This window comes from Mchenga conophoros, linkage group LG14 (assembly GCF_057382185.1).
Source record: "Mchenga conophoros isolate Kocher_MC1m ecotype Shallow Benthic linkage group LG14, M_conophoros_male_GT1.1, whole genome shotgun sequence".
Classification (NCBI taxonomy): Eukaryota; Metazoa; Chordata; class Actinopteri; order Cichliformes; family Cichlidae; genus Mchenga; species Mchenga conophoros.
Window position 1 is genome coordinate 37,036,883 of NC_140539.1, and position 14,139 is coordinate 37,051,021.

At 40.8% G+C, this 14,139-nt stretch overlaps 1 protein-coding gene across 3 annotated transcripts in view; it reads right to left on the reverse strand.

The window, feature by feature from the left end:
* Nucleotides 1-2,980: 2,980 nt before the first annotated feature.
* slc8a2b (solute carrier family 8 member 2b) overlaps nt 2,981-14,139 on the reverse strand; it is a 200,380-nt gene continuing 189,221 nt past the window's right edge. For all 3 annotated transcript variants that reach the window (XM_085244319.1, XM_085244317.1, XM_085244318.1), the window contains 3 exons: nt 12,289-12,388; nt 8,425-8,703; nt 2,981-7,473 (listed from right to left, as the gene is read on the reverse strand). In XM_085244319.1, coding sequence (XP_085100445.1) covers nt 7,097-7,473; nt 8,425-8,703; nt 12,289-12,388 — 756 coding nt within the window. In that variant the 3' untranslated portion in view covers nt 2,981-7,096. The remainder of the gene's footprint in view (nt 7,474-8,424; nt 8,704-12,288; nt 12,389-14,139) is intronic.

Below are 14,139 nucleotides of genomic sequence, written 5' to 3' on the forward strand. Positions count from 1 at the left end.
TCCATAGAAACTGACTTACTAAAAGTCTCCGTCAACCTGCTAATTGATGCTCAGGTGGCGTCGAACTAGATCTGAGCATGCGCAGTGGTGGTGAGTTTGACCCACTAACTTGAACCCTCTATTAAGTACCAACAGTTTTATTGTTACTTCGTGAAATAGTTTGCCATCATATAAATGTTTTTTTTTTTTTATCGGAAGCTTAATGTAGCCTTTTCACAAATAATTATGTTGGAGTTTTTATACAAATATAGCATTTATTCTGTATTTAGTTATTTTTATTTAACTTTTATTTTCATTTTTAAGACTTTCACTAAGGACTCACTACTGATGGACTGTGCCACTTAACAAAATTTAATAAAAACAAATCTCCTTTTTTGTATTTTATTTATTGATTTATTTTTACAAATATCCTCCCCCTGCTTGAATTAGCCTATGATCTTTGGTTTAGGTTTGAAACACCAGGATGAACAAGGTAGAGGCAACTGCTACAGACCCTGGATAGCTTAGATGGTAGAGTATCAAACCGTTAACCCAAGGGTACAGTGTTGAAGTCCCTATTCAAGTGAAATGAAAGTCTCTTAAGTGCTTGTATTAAAGTTTAAAGTGGTGGATTTTGGGCTTAACGTTTCTGTAGCGAGCCTGGAGAGGTGAAGTTATGCTCAAGAGAGAAGTCAGTAGAAACAAAGACAGAATACATGTGTGTGAAGGAGAGGGCAACAGGTAGAAAAGTAAAGATGCAAGGAGTAGAGAGGGTGAAGGTTTATGATTTTAAATACCTGTGGTCAGCCATCCAAAACAACACGCAGTGAAGAAGAGTACAGGTGGGGTTGAGTGGGAGGAGATGATTGTCGGTGGTGATTTGTGATAGAAGGATAACAACAAGAGCGAAAGAGGAGCTTTACAAGCTGGTAATGACGCCTGCTGTCATGTATGTTTGGAGACGGTAGCACTGACAGAAAGGCAGGTGGCAGAGTTGAAGATGCTAAGATTTTCGTTGGGAGTGAGCAGGATGGAAAAGGTTAGAAATGAGTACATCAGAAAGACAGCTCAGTTTGAGCTAGTGGATGGGCATCGGGGGTCCGGCCCACCAAGTAAAGTCACTTTGCCCTCTCAGCTGATACAGTTCCACAATAACTTATACTAATCCAAACCAGATTCAGGAGACAAATTTGGGAGCTACTTTAAGATTAGGCTTCAAATTTTCCTTTTTGATAGAGCATATAGGGTTGGATCAGTTGACCCTGCATCTTCCCTTAATTTTGCTGCTTAGATTTGGTGCTATATTAAATACAACTGAATTGAAATAAAATTCAACTGCTGCATGGCTGCAGTGTGAGTTCAGTGTAACTATTTAGTTCACAGCAGTTTAGTGCTTCAGCAGCAATCCTGCTAACCAGCGTGACAGAGGACACTGAGCAGATAAGACTGCACACACCAGACACTGAAGTACCTTTCATGTGTCTTTGAAACTTAAAAAGAGGTCATTCATGTGTGCTTGTGCAGCTAGTTTGAAAGCATGACATGCCCATCAAGTTCAAATAGTCTGTAGGCGGTGTTGAGTTGAGCAGTTTGGAGAAAAAGTGGGAGAGGGTTGAGATGTGCAGAGGAGGGTGATTCTTAGTTGAGGTAAAAAGAAAGAAAAAGTTAAACTAACCAAGTAGTCAAAAACTAAGAAACACTCAGATTAAGCTGAGAACCATTAGATAGATAGACCCTTTTAAAACCAAAAATTAACACTTAAAGAAGCTATGGTTGCTATATTTTAGTGCCAATTGTGATAGCTGTCTCACTGAACTGTGATGACTGACAATGATGCCATTATTTATCCTTGTTCTAGTGTAATATGTGTTAATTACCGCGTGGTTGTGTTCACTGATAGAATTTGTGGTATGTTTTTTTTTGTTCCAGGGACAAACATATTGATCCCTCCAGTTTTTCCACTTCTTTGTGCATTCCCACATGTCCATTCCTTTAGTTTCAGCGATCTTCCTCCAATAATTTGCTGATATTTCTAAGTCCTTGTATTATTATTATTATTATTATTATTCCTTGTATTTAGATGAAGATTGTTATTTTGTTATTGATAAATTCAAAAACTGGGGCAAAAAGGAAATAACCTGGAAATGCACAGGAGGACTAGAACAGAAGCAGAGCAGGTCAATCAGGAGTTGTGGGCAGCACCGACGTGACAAGTACTTACGTTATAGGGAGCTGTGTGTCTCCACAACTGTTCTCAAACTAACGAAGGCGCTTGGACAGGAGACGAAACCTGATGTCCTCCTTCACTTTCAACATTTCTTTCAACTTTTGACTAAGCGTGTCAGTGAAAAGCTATGAAACGGAAGTTCAGCCCTCAAATCAATCCCAGTTGTTTATCCGCTTTTATTGTGATAATGAGGGAACGGGCCTCACATGGCCAAGAAAGTGCATATGGTACTTTTGAGTCTTTTAAAATATATTAAAATAATAAATCCTCAGCTAATGCAACCCCCTTGAATTAAAGCTTTAAGTTTAAAGAAATTCAATCGTGTCTTCAGCGTTTGAGTTAAAATCCACTGTGACACTGTACAGAGATACAAAAACTGTATTACTAACCAAACAAACCTTTGCCTTTATAGCTAAGAATTAAATTAATTACATTTGTTTTTACCTGGTGACCGGTCTGTCGAAACAGAGACACAGGCATCCATTCATTAAGCTAATTTAGCGTCACCAGTTAACCTAACATGCATAAAGGATACTCATGTGGGTACACATGGGAAAGCCCCCAGCCCACCGATTCAAATCCAGGACCCTCTTACTGTGAGGTGACCACCACTACTTATTAATCTGCAAAACATTTCACTGTATTTATGAGTCGAGACATGAAAAATGTCCTTTACGTTTCAGATTACAGCAAGTGTTTGATAGCTGGATGACTCTACGAATCACTGACTTTGATTGTTATATTGGTTCAGTTATAAAAAAAGACTCAGACACGTTGAACCTTGAAAATAAATAAACTATATTTAAATAAGGTCAACTTCACTTGATTAAAGACCTTCGTTTTCTTTCAGGAACACGTTACACCTCATGCCATGATTCAAAACCGAGTTTTTTTCTAAGATTTTTTTTGTTGCATTTCATAAAAAAACTTAAATATCATCTTTAGTTAATTTATTACAGTATCGAATAAATGTTTATGTCTATCACATGACATCGTAATAATTTCAGTCATTATTTCCCTACAAAGATTCAGGCAGAGAGAAATTTTCATCATCACAGGAAACGACTTCACAGAGAGACACACTGAAGAGAGCAAGACCCGGGAGGGGAGGAGAGGAGGCTGAACACGAACACAGACACTGAAATATCATACAGCAACAAACAAAAAGATGACCTGGGATGTAGCCTGGACCCAGCACAGCAGGATCTCTTTTCACAGCTTCTACAGAAACAGGTGAGGAGGAGACTCTGACTCCAGGAATGGTGCTTGTTTGTGTTTCTGTTCAGTCTGTCTGAACCGAGCAGTGGTTGTGCGTGTCACACTTGCTCACTTTATTTCACAAGGGGAATCGATCTGACAGAATGACCGACAGGCATCCATCACAGTAGACCATGCTGCTATAACGCACGTACACCGGGCTTCTTCGTCATGCATGTGCAGGGGAACACAGGAGGGGATGTAAACATGGATGCACACTGGGGAGGGGCAGGTAAGGAGGGGAGGCTGATAAGAGCCGGGGGTGGGGGCATTACATCTAGCTACAGAACAGCGAAGACCAAAGGCCGACAGTTAGTACAGAAGTTTGTGGAAACATGGAACATTGTCCGGACATTGTAGACAGTTCTGTTTTTGGCTCCTGGGCCACACCGAGGTCACAAATGCACACATTGTGGAGGTGATTCGCTCTGTTCCTGCTGGTGCTGGTCATTACACAAGAGTTTAGCAGACCTCTGCATGTGTGCGTGTGTGTGTTTCATATCTAATGTTGGTCCCACCTGGTGGTTTGAGTGAGTACTGTTCAGGGGATTGTTTGAACCTCACACACAACAAACCTGCCTCACAGCCACAGCTAATATCTACAAAACTTTAGCTCACAACAGCCTGAGACTGACAATTATACTGGCAATGTTCCACACTGTTTCTTTATGTAAACATGCTACTTACACTCAAAGTTCCTCCGTCACAAGGACAACATGAAGAAGTGTACACTGGCGGAGGGTTACAACAAACACTGCGGCAGGAAAAAAAGACACGGACCGAGCTCGAACAAAGTAAGCTGCAGCTGAACCTTTTCTCGTATTGCACATTGAAACTTAATTCCATGAATAAACTCCAAACTGTTCTCCTCAAGGACCTGCAGCACATCTTATGCTTAGAGAAATAATCTTCTATAAATAAATAAATAAATATATAAATTATCTACTATACATGAAAAACAAAGACACAAATGAGTTAGCGGACCGTGTATTTCAGTAAATTAGATGCTTTAAAGTTTGGTTATGATGCACTACTACACCGTTAAAGGGGAGATTCCTCTCTGTGGAAAATATATCAAAGTCTAATCCACTAAATTCAGACACCATGTAGTCTACATACCAGCTTTATACACTGAAACTATCCTAAATGTCCTTTAGAAATACAAAAAAATCTACCTTGGCTACATCTGCAAGGAAAAAGATACAAAACTGGATTTTAGAAAGTTTACAAAGTTAGTCAGGGTTAACCAATCGAATCCTTTTCAAATTGTCATGTTTAACAACAATAATGAAGAGTTCCACTTGTATAGCACTTATCATCTGTGGGTGAGAGGTTTAAAATGCAATGTCCTCAAAGAAATATATTTAATAGGACTGAAATTAGGCAGTTACAATACTAATAATAATAATAATTGAAGCTTTTAGTCATTATTATTATTATAAGACAATCTTACTGCTGTTTGTTGTGACATTTTTCACATGCTGGCTTTCCTGCTTCATGCATCTCAGTGCTGAACATAGTAGCTCTGAAATGCCAGCGTGGAAATGTCGAAACAAATCAGAGCGTGTTCGCACACCGTCCAGTGTTTTATGGTGTATTTAGCAGCCAATTTCTTCAGTAGCTTGTGAACATTTGTTCCAAGTCTGCCATGCAATACTGAGCAACACATGCATGCCTTGCAGAGCCGTGTTTCCTAATGCATTTCACATAGAAACCAGTCTCTGCTGTGGCACTATGCCACTCCCGTGTAGACATCCTCATTTGAAGTAGACCCTCTGGTGAAGGAGAGGCGATGAATTACATTGCACGGGACAACATGATGGGTCCACCTGGATCTGGTGTTAGCCGAACCAGTGGAAACTCGAGACAGTTCTCCCTTCGTATATTGCACAGTAACCACTTATAGAATGATGGAGGAAAAGATAAGCACAACACAGTGTTTTAGTTATGTTAAATAAAGTGCAGCCTGGGCAGTTTGTACAGCAGAAATCTTGAATACTAGATTTTTTTACTTGAGCTTCCCTTAAGGCATTTTTTGTTTGCTATCTTAAAGCATCAGTGTGCTGTAGACTACAGTCCTGCAGCCTAATTAATGTGTAGATTATTAGCTTTTTCCTAACAAATGCTGCAGACCGGATGTTGATGATCGCAGTCAGCAACTTTAGAGACTTTATTTTTGAGAGTAAACTAACACTGTTGAGTCCTGTTGTCTGCCCATGCTGCTGTTGCTTACGATAAAGGAATGGACGAGTCTGCCACTAACAGTAACACAGTGATGGCTGACTGCAGCTCATCAGCCCATCTGACTGCCTCAGACAAAGTTTTTAAATGACACTGCACACATCGGGAGTGTGAGAGCGCATATTTGGTCCTTCAGGAGATGAAAATGTCCTTTTTGTTCCTCCTGGACCAAACGGCTTCTTCTGTTTTATACAGGAAGATTTAACATCAAGGACTAGCTGACAGTTTCTGTTCACCGAGTCGACACAAAAACACAGGGATGTAATTTACAGGTGGATAATCAGGCTGGTTATTCCCTTTTTCATAGCATGTACATGACATATAATGTGAAGATGCTCTGTACATGGCTATACATGCAAAAAATAATCCTTCAGCTTTATATGCAAGCCCCTGTCAGAGGGGCTGTGGTCTGGTAAAGCGAGTGGTACACGGATGTTCTTTTAGTCAGTGTTACACTTATGCAGCTTCCTATTTGCTTGTTTTGGTTGCTAAAACTTTTATTTTCCACTTAGCATGTCGCTAAAACTAAAACCGCTGACATTTGTAATCTTTGCAACTACCAGTGTTCCAGTCTGTGCATGAATTCGAAAATCATCTAAGCTTTGCTGACAACGACAGTAGAAACCTGCGTTTCTGCCTCTGCATCCTTTTGTGTGGCAGCCTGCCCTGTGAAATTACTGCACTCTATATTTGTACTATTTACAGCGCGTGTGGAGAGCCACCTTCAGCTATACTGTGTATTAGACAAGCATCACCACTATATAAGAATCTCTTGTAGTAAACAAATGTAATGTTGTTGTAAACATTTGACTCCTTATTTGATGCAGTGCTCCTCCACTTCCTCAGTGAAGAAACATGAAGCTGCAGAGTTGGTGGACTGAATGAGAGACTAAAGGAAAACAAAAGTATTTTTCCTTCTATGCTCACAGGATTGTGATCCATCTCAGTGGTCTGATCCTGCAAGTGAGCTCCTCAACTCAACTCAACTCAAAAATAAATAAATACACACCTGGCTTTAACGTGAATAAAGCATCCTCTGACTGACCTGACCTTCTTTTTACCTCTGAATCTCCCGTCACAGTCATTCTCTGTCACTCTCCGTCTGCTCCCCGTTAACTATCTGCAGTAACCTTTCGTTTTCACGCTCTCACCCTCCAAAAATACTTCCTCTTAACCCTCATCTTTCAAGTAACAATGAGTGTGTTTGAAATGCGCTGTTTACACATGCTTAAATGTAGTGTTTGTGTGTTTGTGAACATGTATCTGAAGCCCTATTAACCAGATGAATCTTACACTTGTTTCGTGTTAAACCGTGGACCGAATGGACTGACAGTCAAAGATTTTGTGTGTGCTGCTGTGCAAAATTCTTCTGGAACATTCTTCATCTCCTCTTTAAAAGCCGTTGATGTGACAGTAGGCCTCCAGGCTGGAGAAGAGGATGTAGAGGAACCACAGACCCAGGAACAGGAGGGTGGTCAGGAGGCGGGACCCCTTCGGGCCGCCGAGCTCTCCGCCGATGGAGGGCCGGCGTCTGAACAATAGCACGGACATGCAGATGAACGCGAAGATGGTGAAGAGCGTGACGGAGAACGCCAGTGATCCAGGATCCACCTGGAACTCCTTTCCTTTGATTCTCCAGTACACGGCAGCCACTGACCACGCCACTCCGATCCCCAGGAACACGTTAACTGCGTTGCTGCCAGTGACATTTCCAACCGATGCGTCCGCATGCTGGTCCTGTATGGCAGCCACTTTGCTAGCAAAGGTGTCTGGGGGAGGAAAAAGTGGAAAATGTGGGTCATACACCTTCAAGCACACACAAACAAACACACAGACAGAAAGACAATCGCCCTCCCAGAAAATGTTTCTTATCCATCCATCCATCTATTTGCTTCCACTTTTCATTTTCAGGGTCACGGGGGGCGCTGGAGCCTATCCCAGCTGTCATAGGGCGAGAGGCAGGGTACACCCTGGACAGGTCACACAGAGACAGACAACCATTCGCACTCAGCTTCACTCCCGCATTCACACCTGTGGACAATTTAGATTAAACAATTAACCTATCCCCACAAACTGCATGTCTTTGGACTGTGGGAGGAAGCCGGAGTAATGTTTTTAATAGAAAGCAATTAGATGATTCCAAAGAGACAAACAATGACCAAAAAGATACAAAAAAAAAGAAAAAAAAACAACTGCAAAGGTACAAAATGATTGACAGAAACTCAAAGCAACTACAGAGAGATCCAAAATTACTTTAATGAGGCTCAAAGCTTGTGTCCAATAAGATATAAAATAATTTAGAGACACAAAAATGACAAAAAAGTGACTAAAAACAACTAAAAAGATGCAAACTGACAAATAGACACAAAATGGCCAGAAAGACAAACAAATCACCACTATTCTTATTGTATATATTGTATATCATATTCCTCTGTTCCCTGTCTCTCTTGCTGCATTGAGCATGTGTATGACAAAAGAATTTACCTCGGGATAAATAAAGTTCTTCTTATCTTATCTTACAAAACAAAAGATACAAATAAATGATTATAAACAGATGCAAAAAAGCAAAATGGCTGAAAGACACAAAACAACTACAAAGAGTTACAAGTTACAAAGTGACACTACATGCACTCATAAATCTGGGTATTCTCCCATAATCCATCAAAAACTCCTTTCTGCCTTTTCTTTCTCTCACACAGTGAAACGGGACATTTACTCACCTGGAATGGAAGTTCCCAGCGCCACAAACACCACGGCGGTCACGGTGTCCCGCAGCCCCACAGTGCAGCCGAAATGTGATGCCAAATCCCCGATGATGGCGGTGAGGAGGCCGATGACGCTGATGGACACGAAGAAGCAGGCCCAGCCGTTCCAGTACTCTGTTGGCGGGACGCAGGCGAACAGAACCTTCCAGAAGACAGTGAGGAAATGCATGACGTAGTCATAACAAGATGGAAGGCGCTCCTCACGACCTTCCTCCTCGTCATCATCGCCATCACCTGGAAGAGCCAAACACACAGTGATATTTTTTACAGGTTACGAACAGCATGGAGATCATACTACTCAGAGTACTCAGGGGGTTTGGACCCAGTACGTGACCTGGGTTTACGCTGTCACGAGGAAGGTCTTTTTGATTCTGTAGGTGATGTGTGGGATTCATGTCCTGCCAGTTTCATGGCGTGGCAGGATATTAATCCCATAAATGTGCTGTTGCAGTCGTAGCTCTCTAACCCTGAAGTGACCAAACTATCTTAGCACCTTAAAGGACAGAGCGGCCTTTGACTTTTGTACAGGAAGACTTTAAAAAATCTTTATCATACTTTTACTGGGTCCTTTATCTATTATATATTTCTTAAATGTTGAAATGTTAAAGAAATAAGCTTATTTGAACAGTCATCATCTCTTACTTCATACAAACCAGATTAAAAAAAAAAAAATCTTATATTTAACATAACAAAATACAATGAAAACAAAACCCATCACGGTAAAAACACATTTTTCATTATCCACTCCATAACAGGGGCTAATTCCTGTAAAAAGCTATGAAAAGTTGTAGAATTAGACAAATTAATGATATAGGAAACATTTTTATAATAGAAATTTCACAGCTACACATAGAAATATGCTTCAAGGAATACAGTTAGCTGACTGTCTGCAGAGATCTGTTACTTCCACTAGATGGTGGCCTTCACTTACAAATCTGACCTCCACCGACCCTTCGTGCCTGAAAAAGGCAGCTATTTAAAATATTACACTTATTATTTTTCTTACACTACAGACTAGAAGCATGCTAATATATTTTACTGATTAGAGGAGCAGTTTACAGCAACATTTGGTGCTTTGTTTTTAGGGATTGAATTATGTCTAATTCAAGCATCTTTTTCTCATTTAGCATAATTTACCTGCGATGTTGTTACGGTTTTACATTTCAGTTAAATCACACTGTCACACAGAATTCAATGACAGACAGAGAGATTGGTGTTTCCATAAGAACAGATGACTCTATTTTCTTCAATGTGTTTTTTCTATACAACATTTACAGATCAATGCCTTTGGAAGTGACACAATAAAACAACAACATTACAAGCTAGCATGTTTTTGTACATGTGACATGCTGGAGATGCTGTCTGAATCCAAGAAGAGGAAACGGCACACACTGGGCTACAGGGACCGGTAGAGGTGGGTGTAGGACTAGACAATAATGATGATTAAACACCTCAGCGACCCTGGGTAAGGTGTTCCCACAGCTCTGCTGCTACCCTGCTCTCTCTCGCTAAGGGCAACGTCTCTGTGATGAATCAGCTGTTTATGTGCTTGAGAAGAGGAATGAATCTTTTCTTTTTTATCTGACTAATTTTTGGGGCGAAGATACAATGTAACAAATGCACGCTGAGTACATACTGTGTGTAAAAATAGATGTAGCAACCAGGTCTGGAAAATAAAGCCTTTCTTTTAAATGAAATTCTTTTAAATCACCAGAAAGCTGGGAACTCTTGAGGTTGAAGAAAGGAGACTTGTACATGAGCTCCCTCACCTTCCTGATGCGTTTATGCTCTTAATTGGTAATTTTAGATGACAACACAAAGAACATGAAGGTCATTTTGTAGCATTTGAGGATAGAGGATAAAGCAAGGTATGCTTCATCAAGGGATTTACAAGTCACCCACATATGAAGACACAGTGTCACTTTGATTCTAACTCCGATCCACCCCTCCCTTAGCTGATGATGCCACAATGGTGACGTCACAGTATATCTTTTATATACAATCTGTGATCCTGGTATAAGGCCCCGCCTTGGTAAAATCCCCCTTTTACCCACAACATTTGATCAGTCTTCTCCTTCAGTGAAATTCATCTGGCAGCTTTTAAACAGCCAATGTCAGTATCTTCTAAAGCAAAGCTGGGAAAACTCTGCATCTCATTATTAAAACAAAACACAAAGAGGGCAGACTTCATGTTGCCTGAGTGATTTTCAGTTCACTGTTTTGAGCACATTAAAAGGTGATTGGACATTTTTTAACATGAGTTCTGGCTTAATGTGGAGATAGTTAACTTGCCAGTGAACACAGACAGGAAGCTGTATTACAGCTGATGGTGCTCAAGTCTGAACAGCTGTTGAACTATAGCTGTGTTAAACATCCCTGTAAGCGGGAGCCCAGGGAGGGAACTTCCCCTCCTATCTATCTATATTAAATCTTACTATTACTGACCAGACTGGTAACCACTGAGCATCTTAACTGGGAGGAGTGATTTTCTGTGTATCCTACCAAGAGACTGTAACTTGGCTAAATTCTAGTCATCAAATGAAAACTTGTGCATACAAATCTGAGTTACCAAAACTGTCTTCCTGAAGAATCTTTAATAAAAAAAAAAAGACGATGCAAACAATCAGGTGTCGGTAGCTAACAAGGCTTTGTTCAGGCTGGCGTAACATTAATACCAGTCTGCTGGCTGGGTGAAAGCTCACTCATTCAGCAGCCTCCTTCTATCCTAATCCTGTGCTGTCTTATAGCTATACACACATTAGGCCAGACAGTCTACACGAATTACACCAGCATGAAGCAACATTACAGTAGCACTCCTATCTCTACTTGAACCTAGTAGTAGTGGACTAATTGGGTAATGACACGGTTTTGTAATTGTGTCCCTGTACACCTAATGGTGGATTTTAAAACATAATCAAGATGTGACTGAAGTGCAAATGTTGGGGCTTTAGTGTAAAAAAAGGGATCAACAGCTTTTCTTTTAGTTTCATTCGTTTACAAAATGCTAAAACGTCAATTTAATTCATTATGAATCAAGTCGATGTGTCACAGCAGTCTGCGTGAGGGTGTGGATCAATTTTTAAAGCACAGTAGACTCTTTAATGGCACTTTTACAGATGGCCAAAATCAAAATCATTGTTACGTGTCTGCAGGCTGCATGTTTTCTTTCCCTCTCCTTTTGTTTGCCATTTTCTCAGGTACACAGACTGCAGGCTGGTGTCAATTTGGGGATTTCCAGCTAATTAGAGGAAGGAGGCTTTGATTGGACAAACCAGGAGTGCACACCTTGATAAGGAGACTCACCTGTGGCTGGGGGAAGATCTATCTTCCTTGCTTAGAATTGTTTGGCACATGTGTAGAGTGCTGCTGGTGTATTTCATTTGTTTGAAGGTTGTGGTTTGAGTAAAGAGGAGTAGCTAAGTCTGGGGACCCCATACACCTACTCACATGGAGTCCTTTCTGTTAGAAACACTAGATAAGTAGGTTGGTGTCATCCATGTTTTTTTTTGGCCCAACCTAACTGTCCCTTTCTCCCCCATATTTGTTGTATGAATTTTGGTTATTGTTTTTGTGAGAAAGCTGCCATTAAACTTGTTTCTGTTTATAAAACTTGTACCGAGTATCTGGAGTTGTTGTGTTACCCCCTCCTGCCCTCGAGGAGGCGTAACAATCCTAAACTTCAGATGATCCTCGGTCACACTCACAGCTTCTGCTTAGACTGGCTGACTGTGTCGTTAAAGGGGGGAGAGCGTCCATGTGACAGCTGTTTGTTCACTCTAGTAATGCGTCCACTGACAGACTCTCACAAACAGAGCTCACCTGCACTGACAGTGACCGCCTCCACAAACTGTTCCCTCCAGGAGTGTGTGCCGATAACCAGCGCCAAGTTGGTCTTCTTAATGAGCTTGTCAACAGTGCTCTGCCAATCACAAGCACAACACACTTCATTAGCAAGCAATTAAATCCAAGGATAGGTGACAAGAGTCACTCAGGTGAGATAGAGCTTGTTAGTCATGCTTTGTGCAGCTGAAGGGAAGAGGAGAAAAGTTTAGGGAGCCTTCAAAAACTCACACATATGAGTTTACCTGTCAGGAGGACGGTTTTGGCTTAAAAGTGCAGCCGGCAGGTGGGACGGCTCTAATAAAAGATGCTCCTGCGCTGCGTTATAGGAAGTGTTAGGAGGAAGACTATTTCTGGGCATTTGATTCAGTTTTGACAGTTACAGTGTATGAAAAAAGGATTTGCCCGCTCGTTTGTATTTCAGATCATCAAACACAATGTAACATAAAGCTAGGCAAAGGAAACCTGAGTAAATGCAAAATGCAGTTTCATTTCATTTATTAAGGGGAAAAGCTCTGCACTCTGATTTTCATACTAACAGTGCTGACCATAAGGACAACCAACCAGATCCAGCTGACGGTTTACCTGCAAACTCTCACAGAAGCTGAACAGATGCATCATAAAGACGAGCTTTGTTTGTCTTTGTGATTTCTTACTTGCAAAGAATCTCGGGACCTTTTGCATATTAGGTGATCGTGTTAACCACGACCACCTAAATTAAATGACACTGTATTTAGTTACGAGTTGCGTAAGCTTTCATGACATCTGTCATATATGAAGTGAGGCTGACAAAGACACCACATCAGATATTTCACTCACTGCTGCATGTGTTACACATTTTTTTCTTTTTCTTTTCAGATTATTTAATTTTCCATATAATGACACACCCATCATCAGTTCGATTCAGTTAGAGGAGCTGTGTGTAGACCTCGAAGCCAAAACGTCAACATCTGGGCATCGATGATAAAATCGTCTCTGTATGATTGAAGTACGTGCAGTTTGTCTGCAGCTGCACAAACACATGAGGTAAAAGCTCAGTGTGCTCGGTCGAGTTTGGAGCTGTGAAACTCACTTCAGCAATTTAACCAGCAAACACAAGAAGGAGCAAATGATACAGTGCAAACATGCACACCTCTCCCACTGTTTTACATACTTCACAGTGACTGCGTTATTCCTCAAGGTCACTCACACTATCCACTAATGATGAGCGACAAGTACAATTTTATTTGATCACAAGGGGTTGGTTTAATCAAGCGGAGGATGACGATCTGGTGTCTCAGTGGACGGTGTTTGATGTGATGATGGAATGATGGCTCTCCTCCGTTGGCGTTGTTGATGTTTGTTCAGCGCTCGTTCCTCGTGTAATTAATCCTCAAACAAATCCAAGCTTCTGCTCGCGTTTAATTGGCTTAGAGTGAGACTGGTGTTTGAGTTGTTCGTGTCCTTCGTTGAGCTGACCTTATCTGCTTTGACACATTTTGTGTTAATTAGATTTCAGATCATTCAGAGGAAAGCATAAAAGCAAACAAGGTGTATTTCAGCGACTGCTTATTGTGACAGCACTTGTGTTATTCACTGCATTTAAGAAGGATTTTCATGATTTAAAACCTGTGAAACACCCACTGCTTACATAAGAGCTGATGATAACAGGAATTAAGAGAACTTGTTGATGGTTAAATTATTTAATTTTGTGTATTTCACACAGACTCAGACCTGTAATACAATAAAAACCTCCTAGCAAAACAGAAAATGGTCCTTTCACATGAGTGACCTGATACGATTCCTTAATTAAACGTTCGTGAAGTGTAATTAAAAATGACGGATTATCAT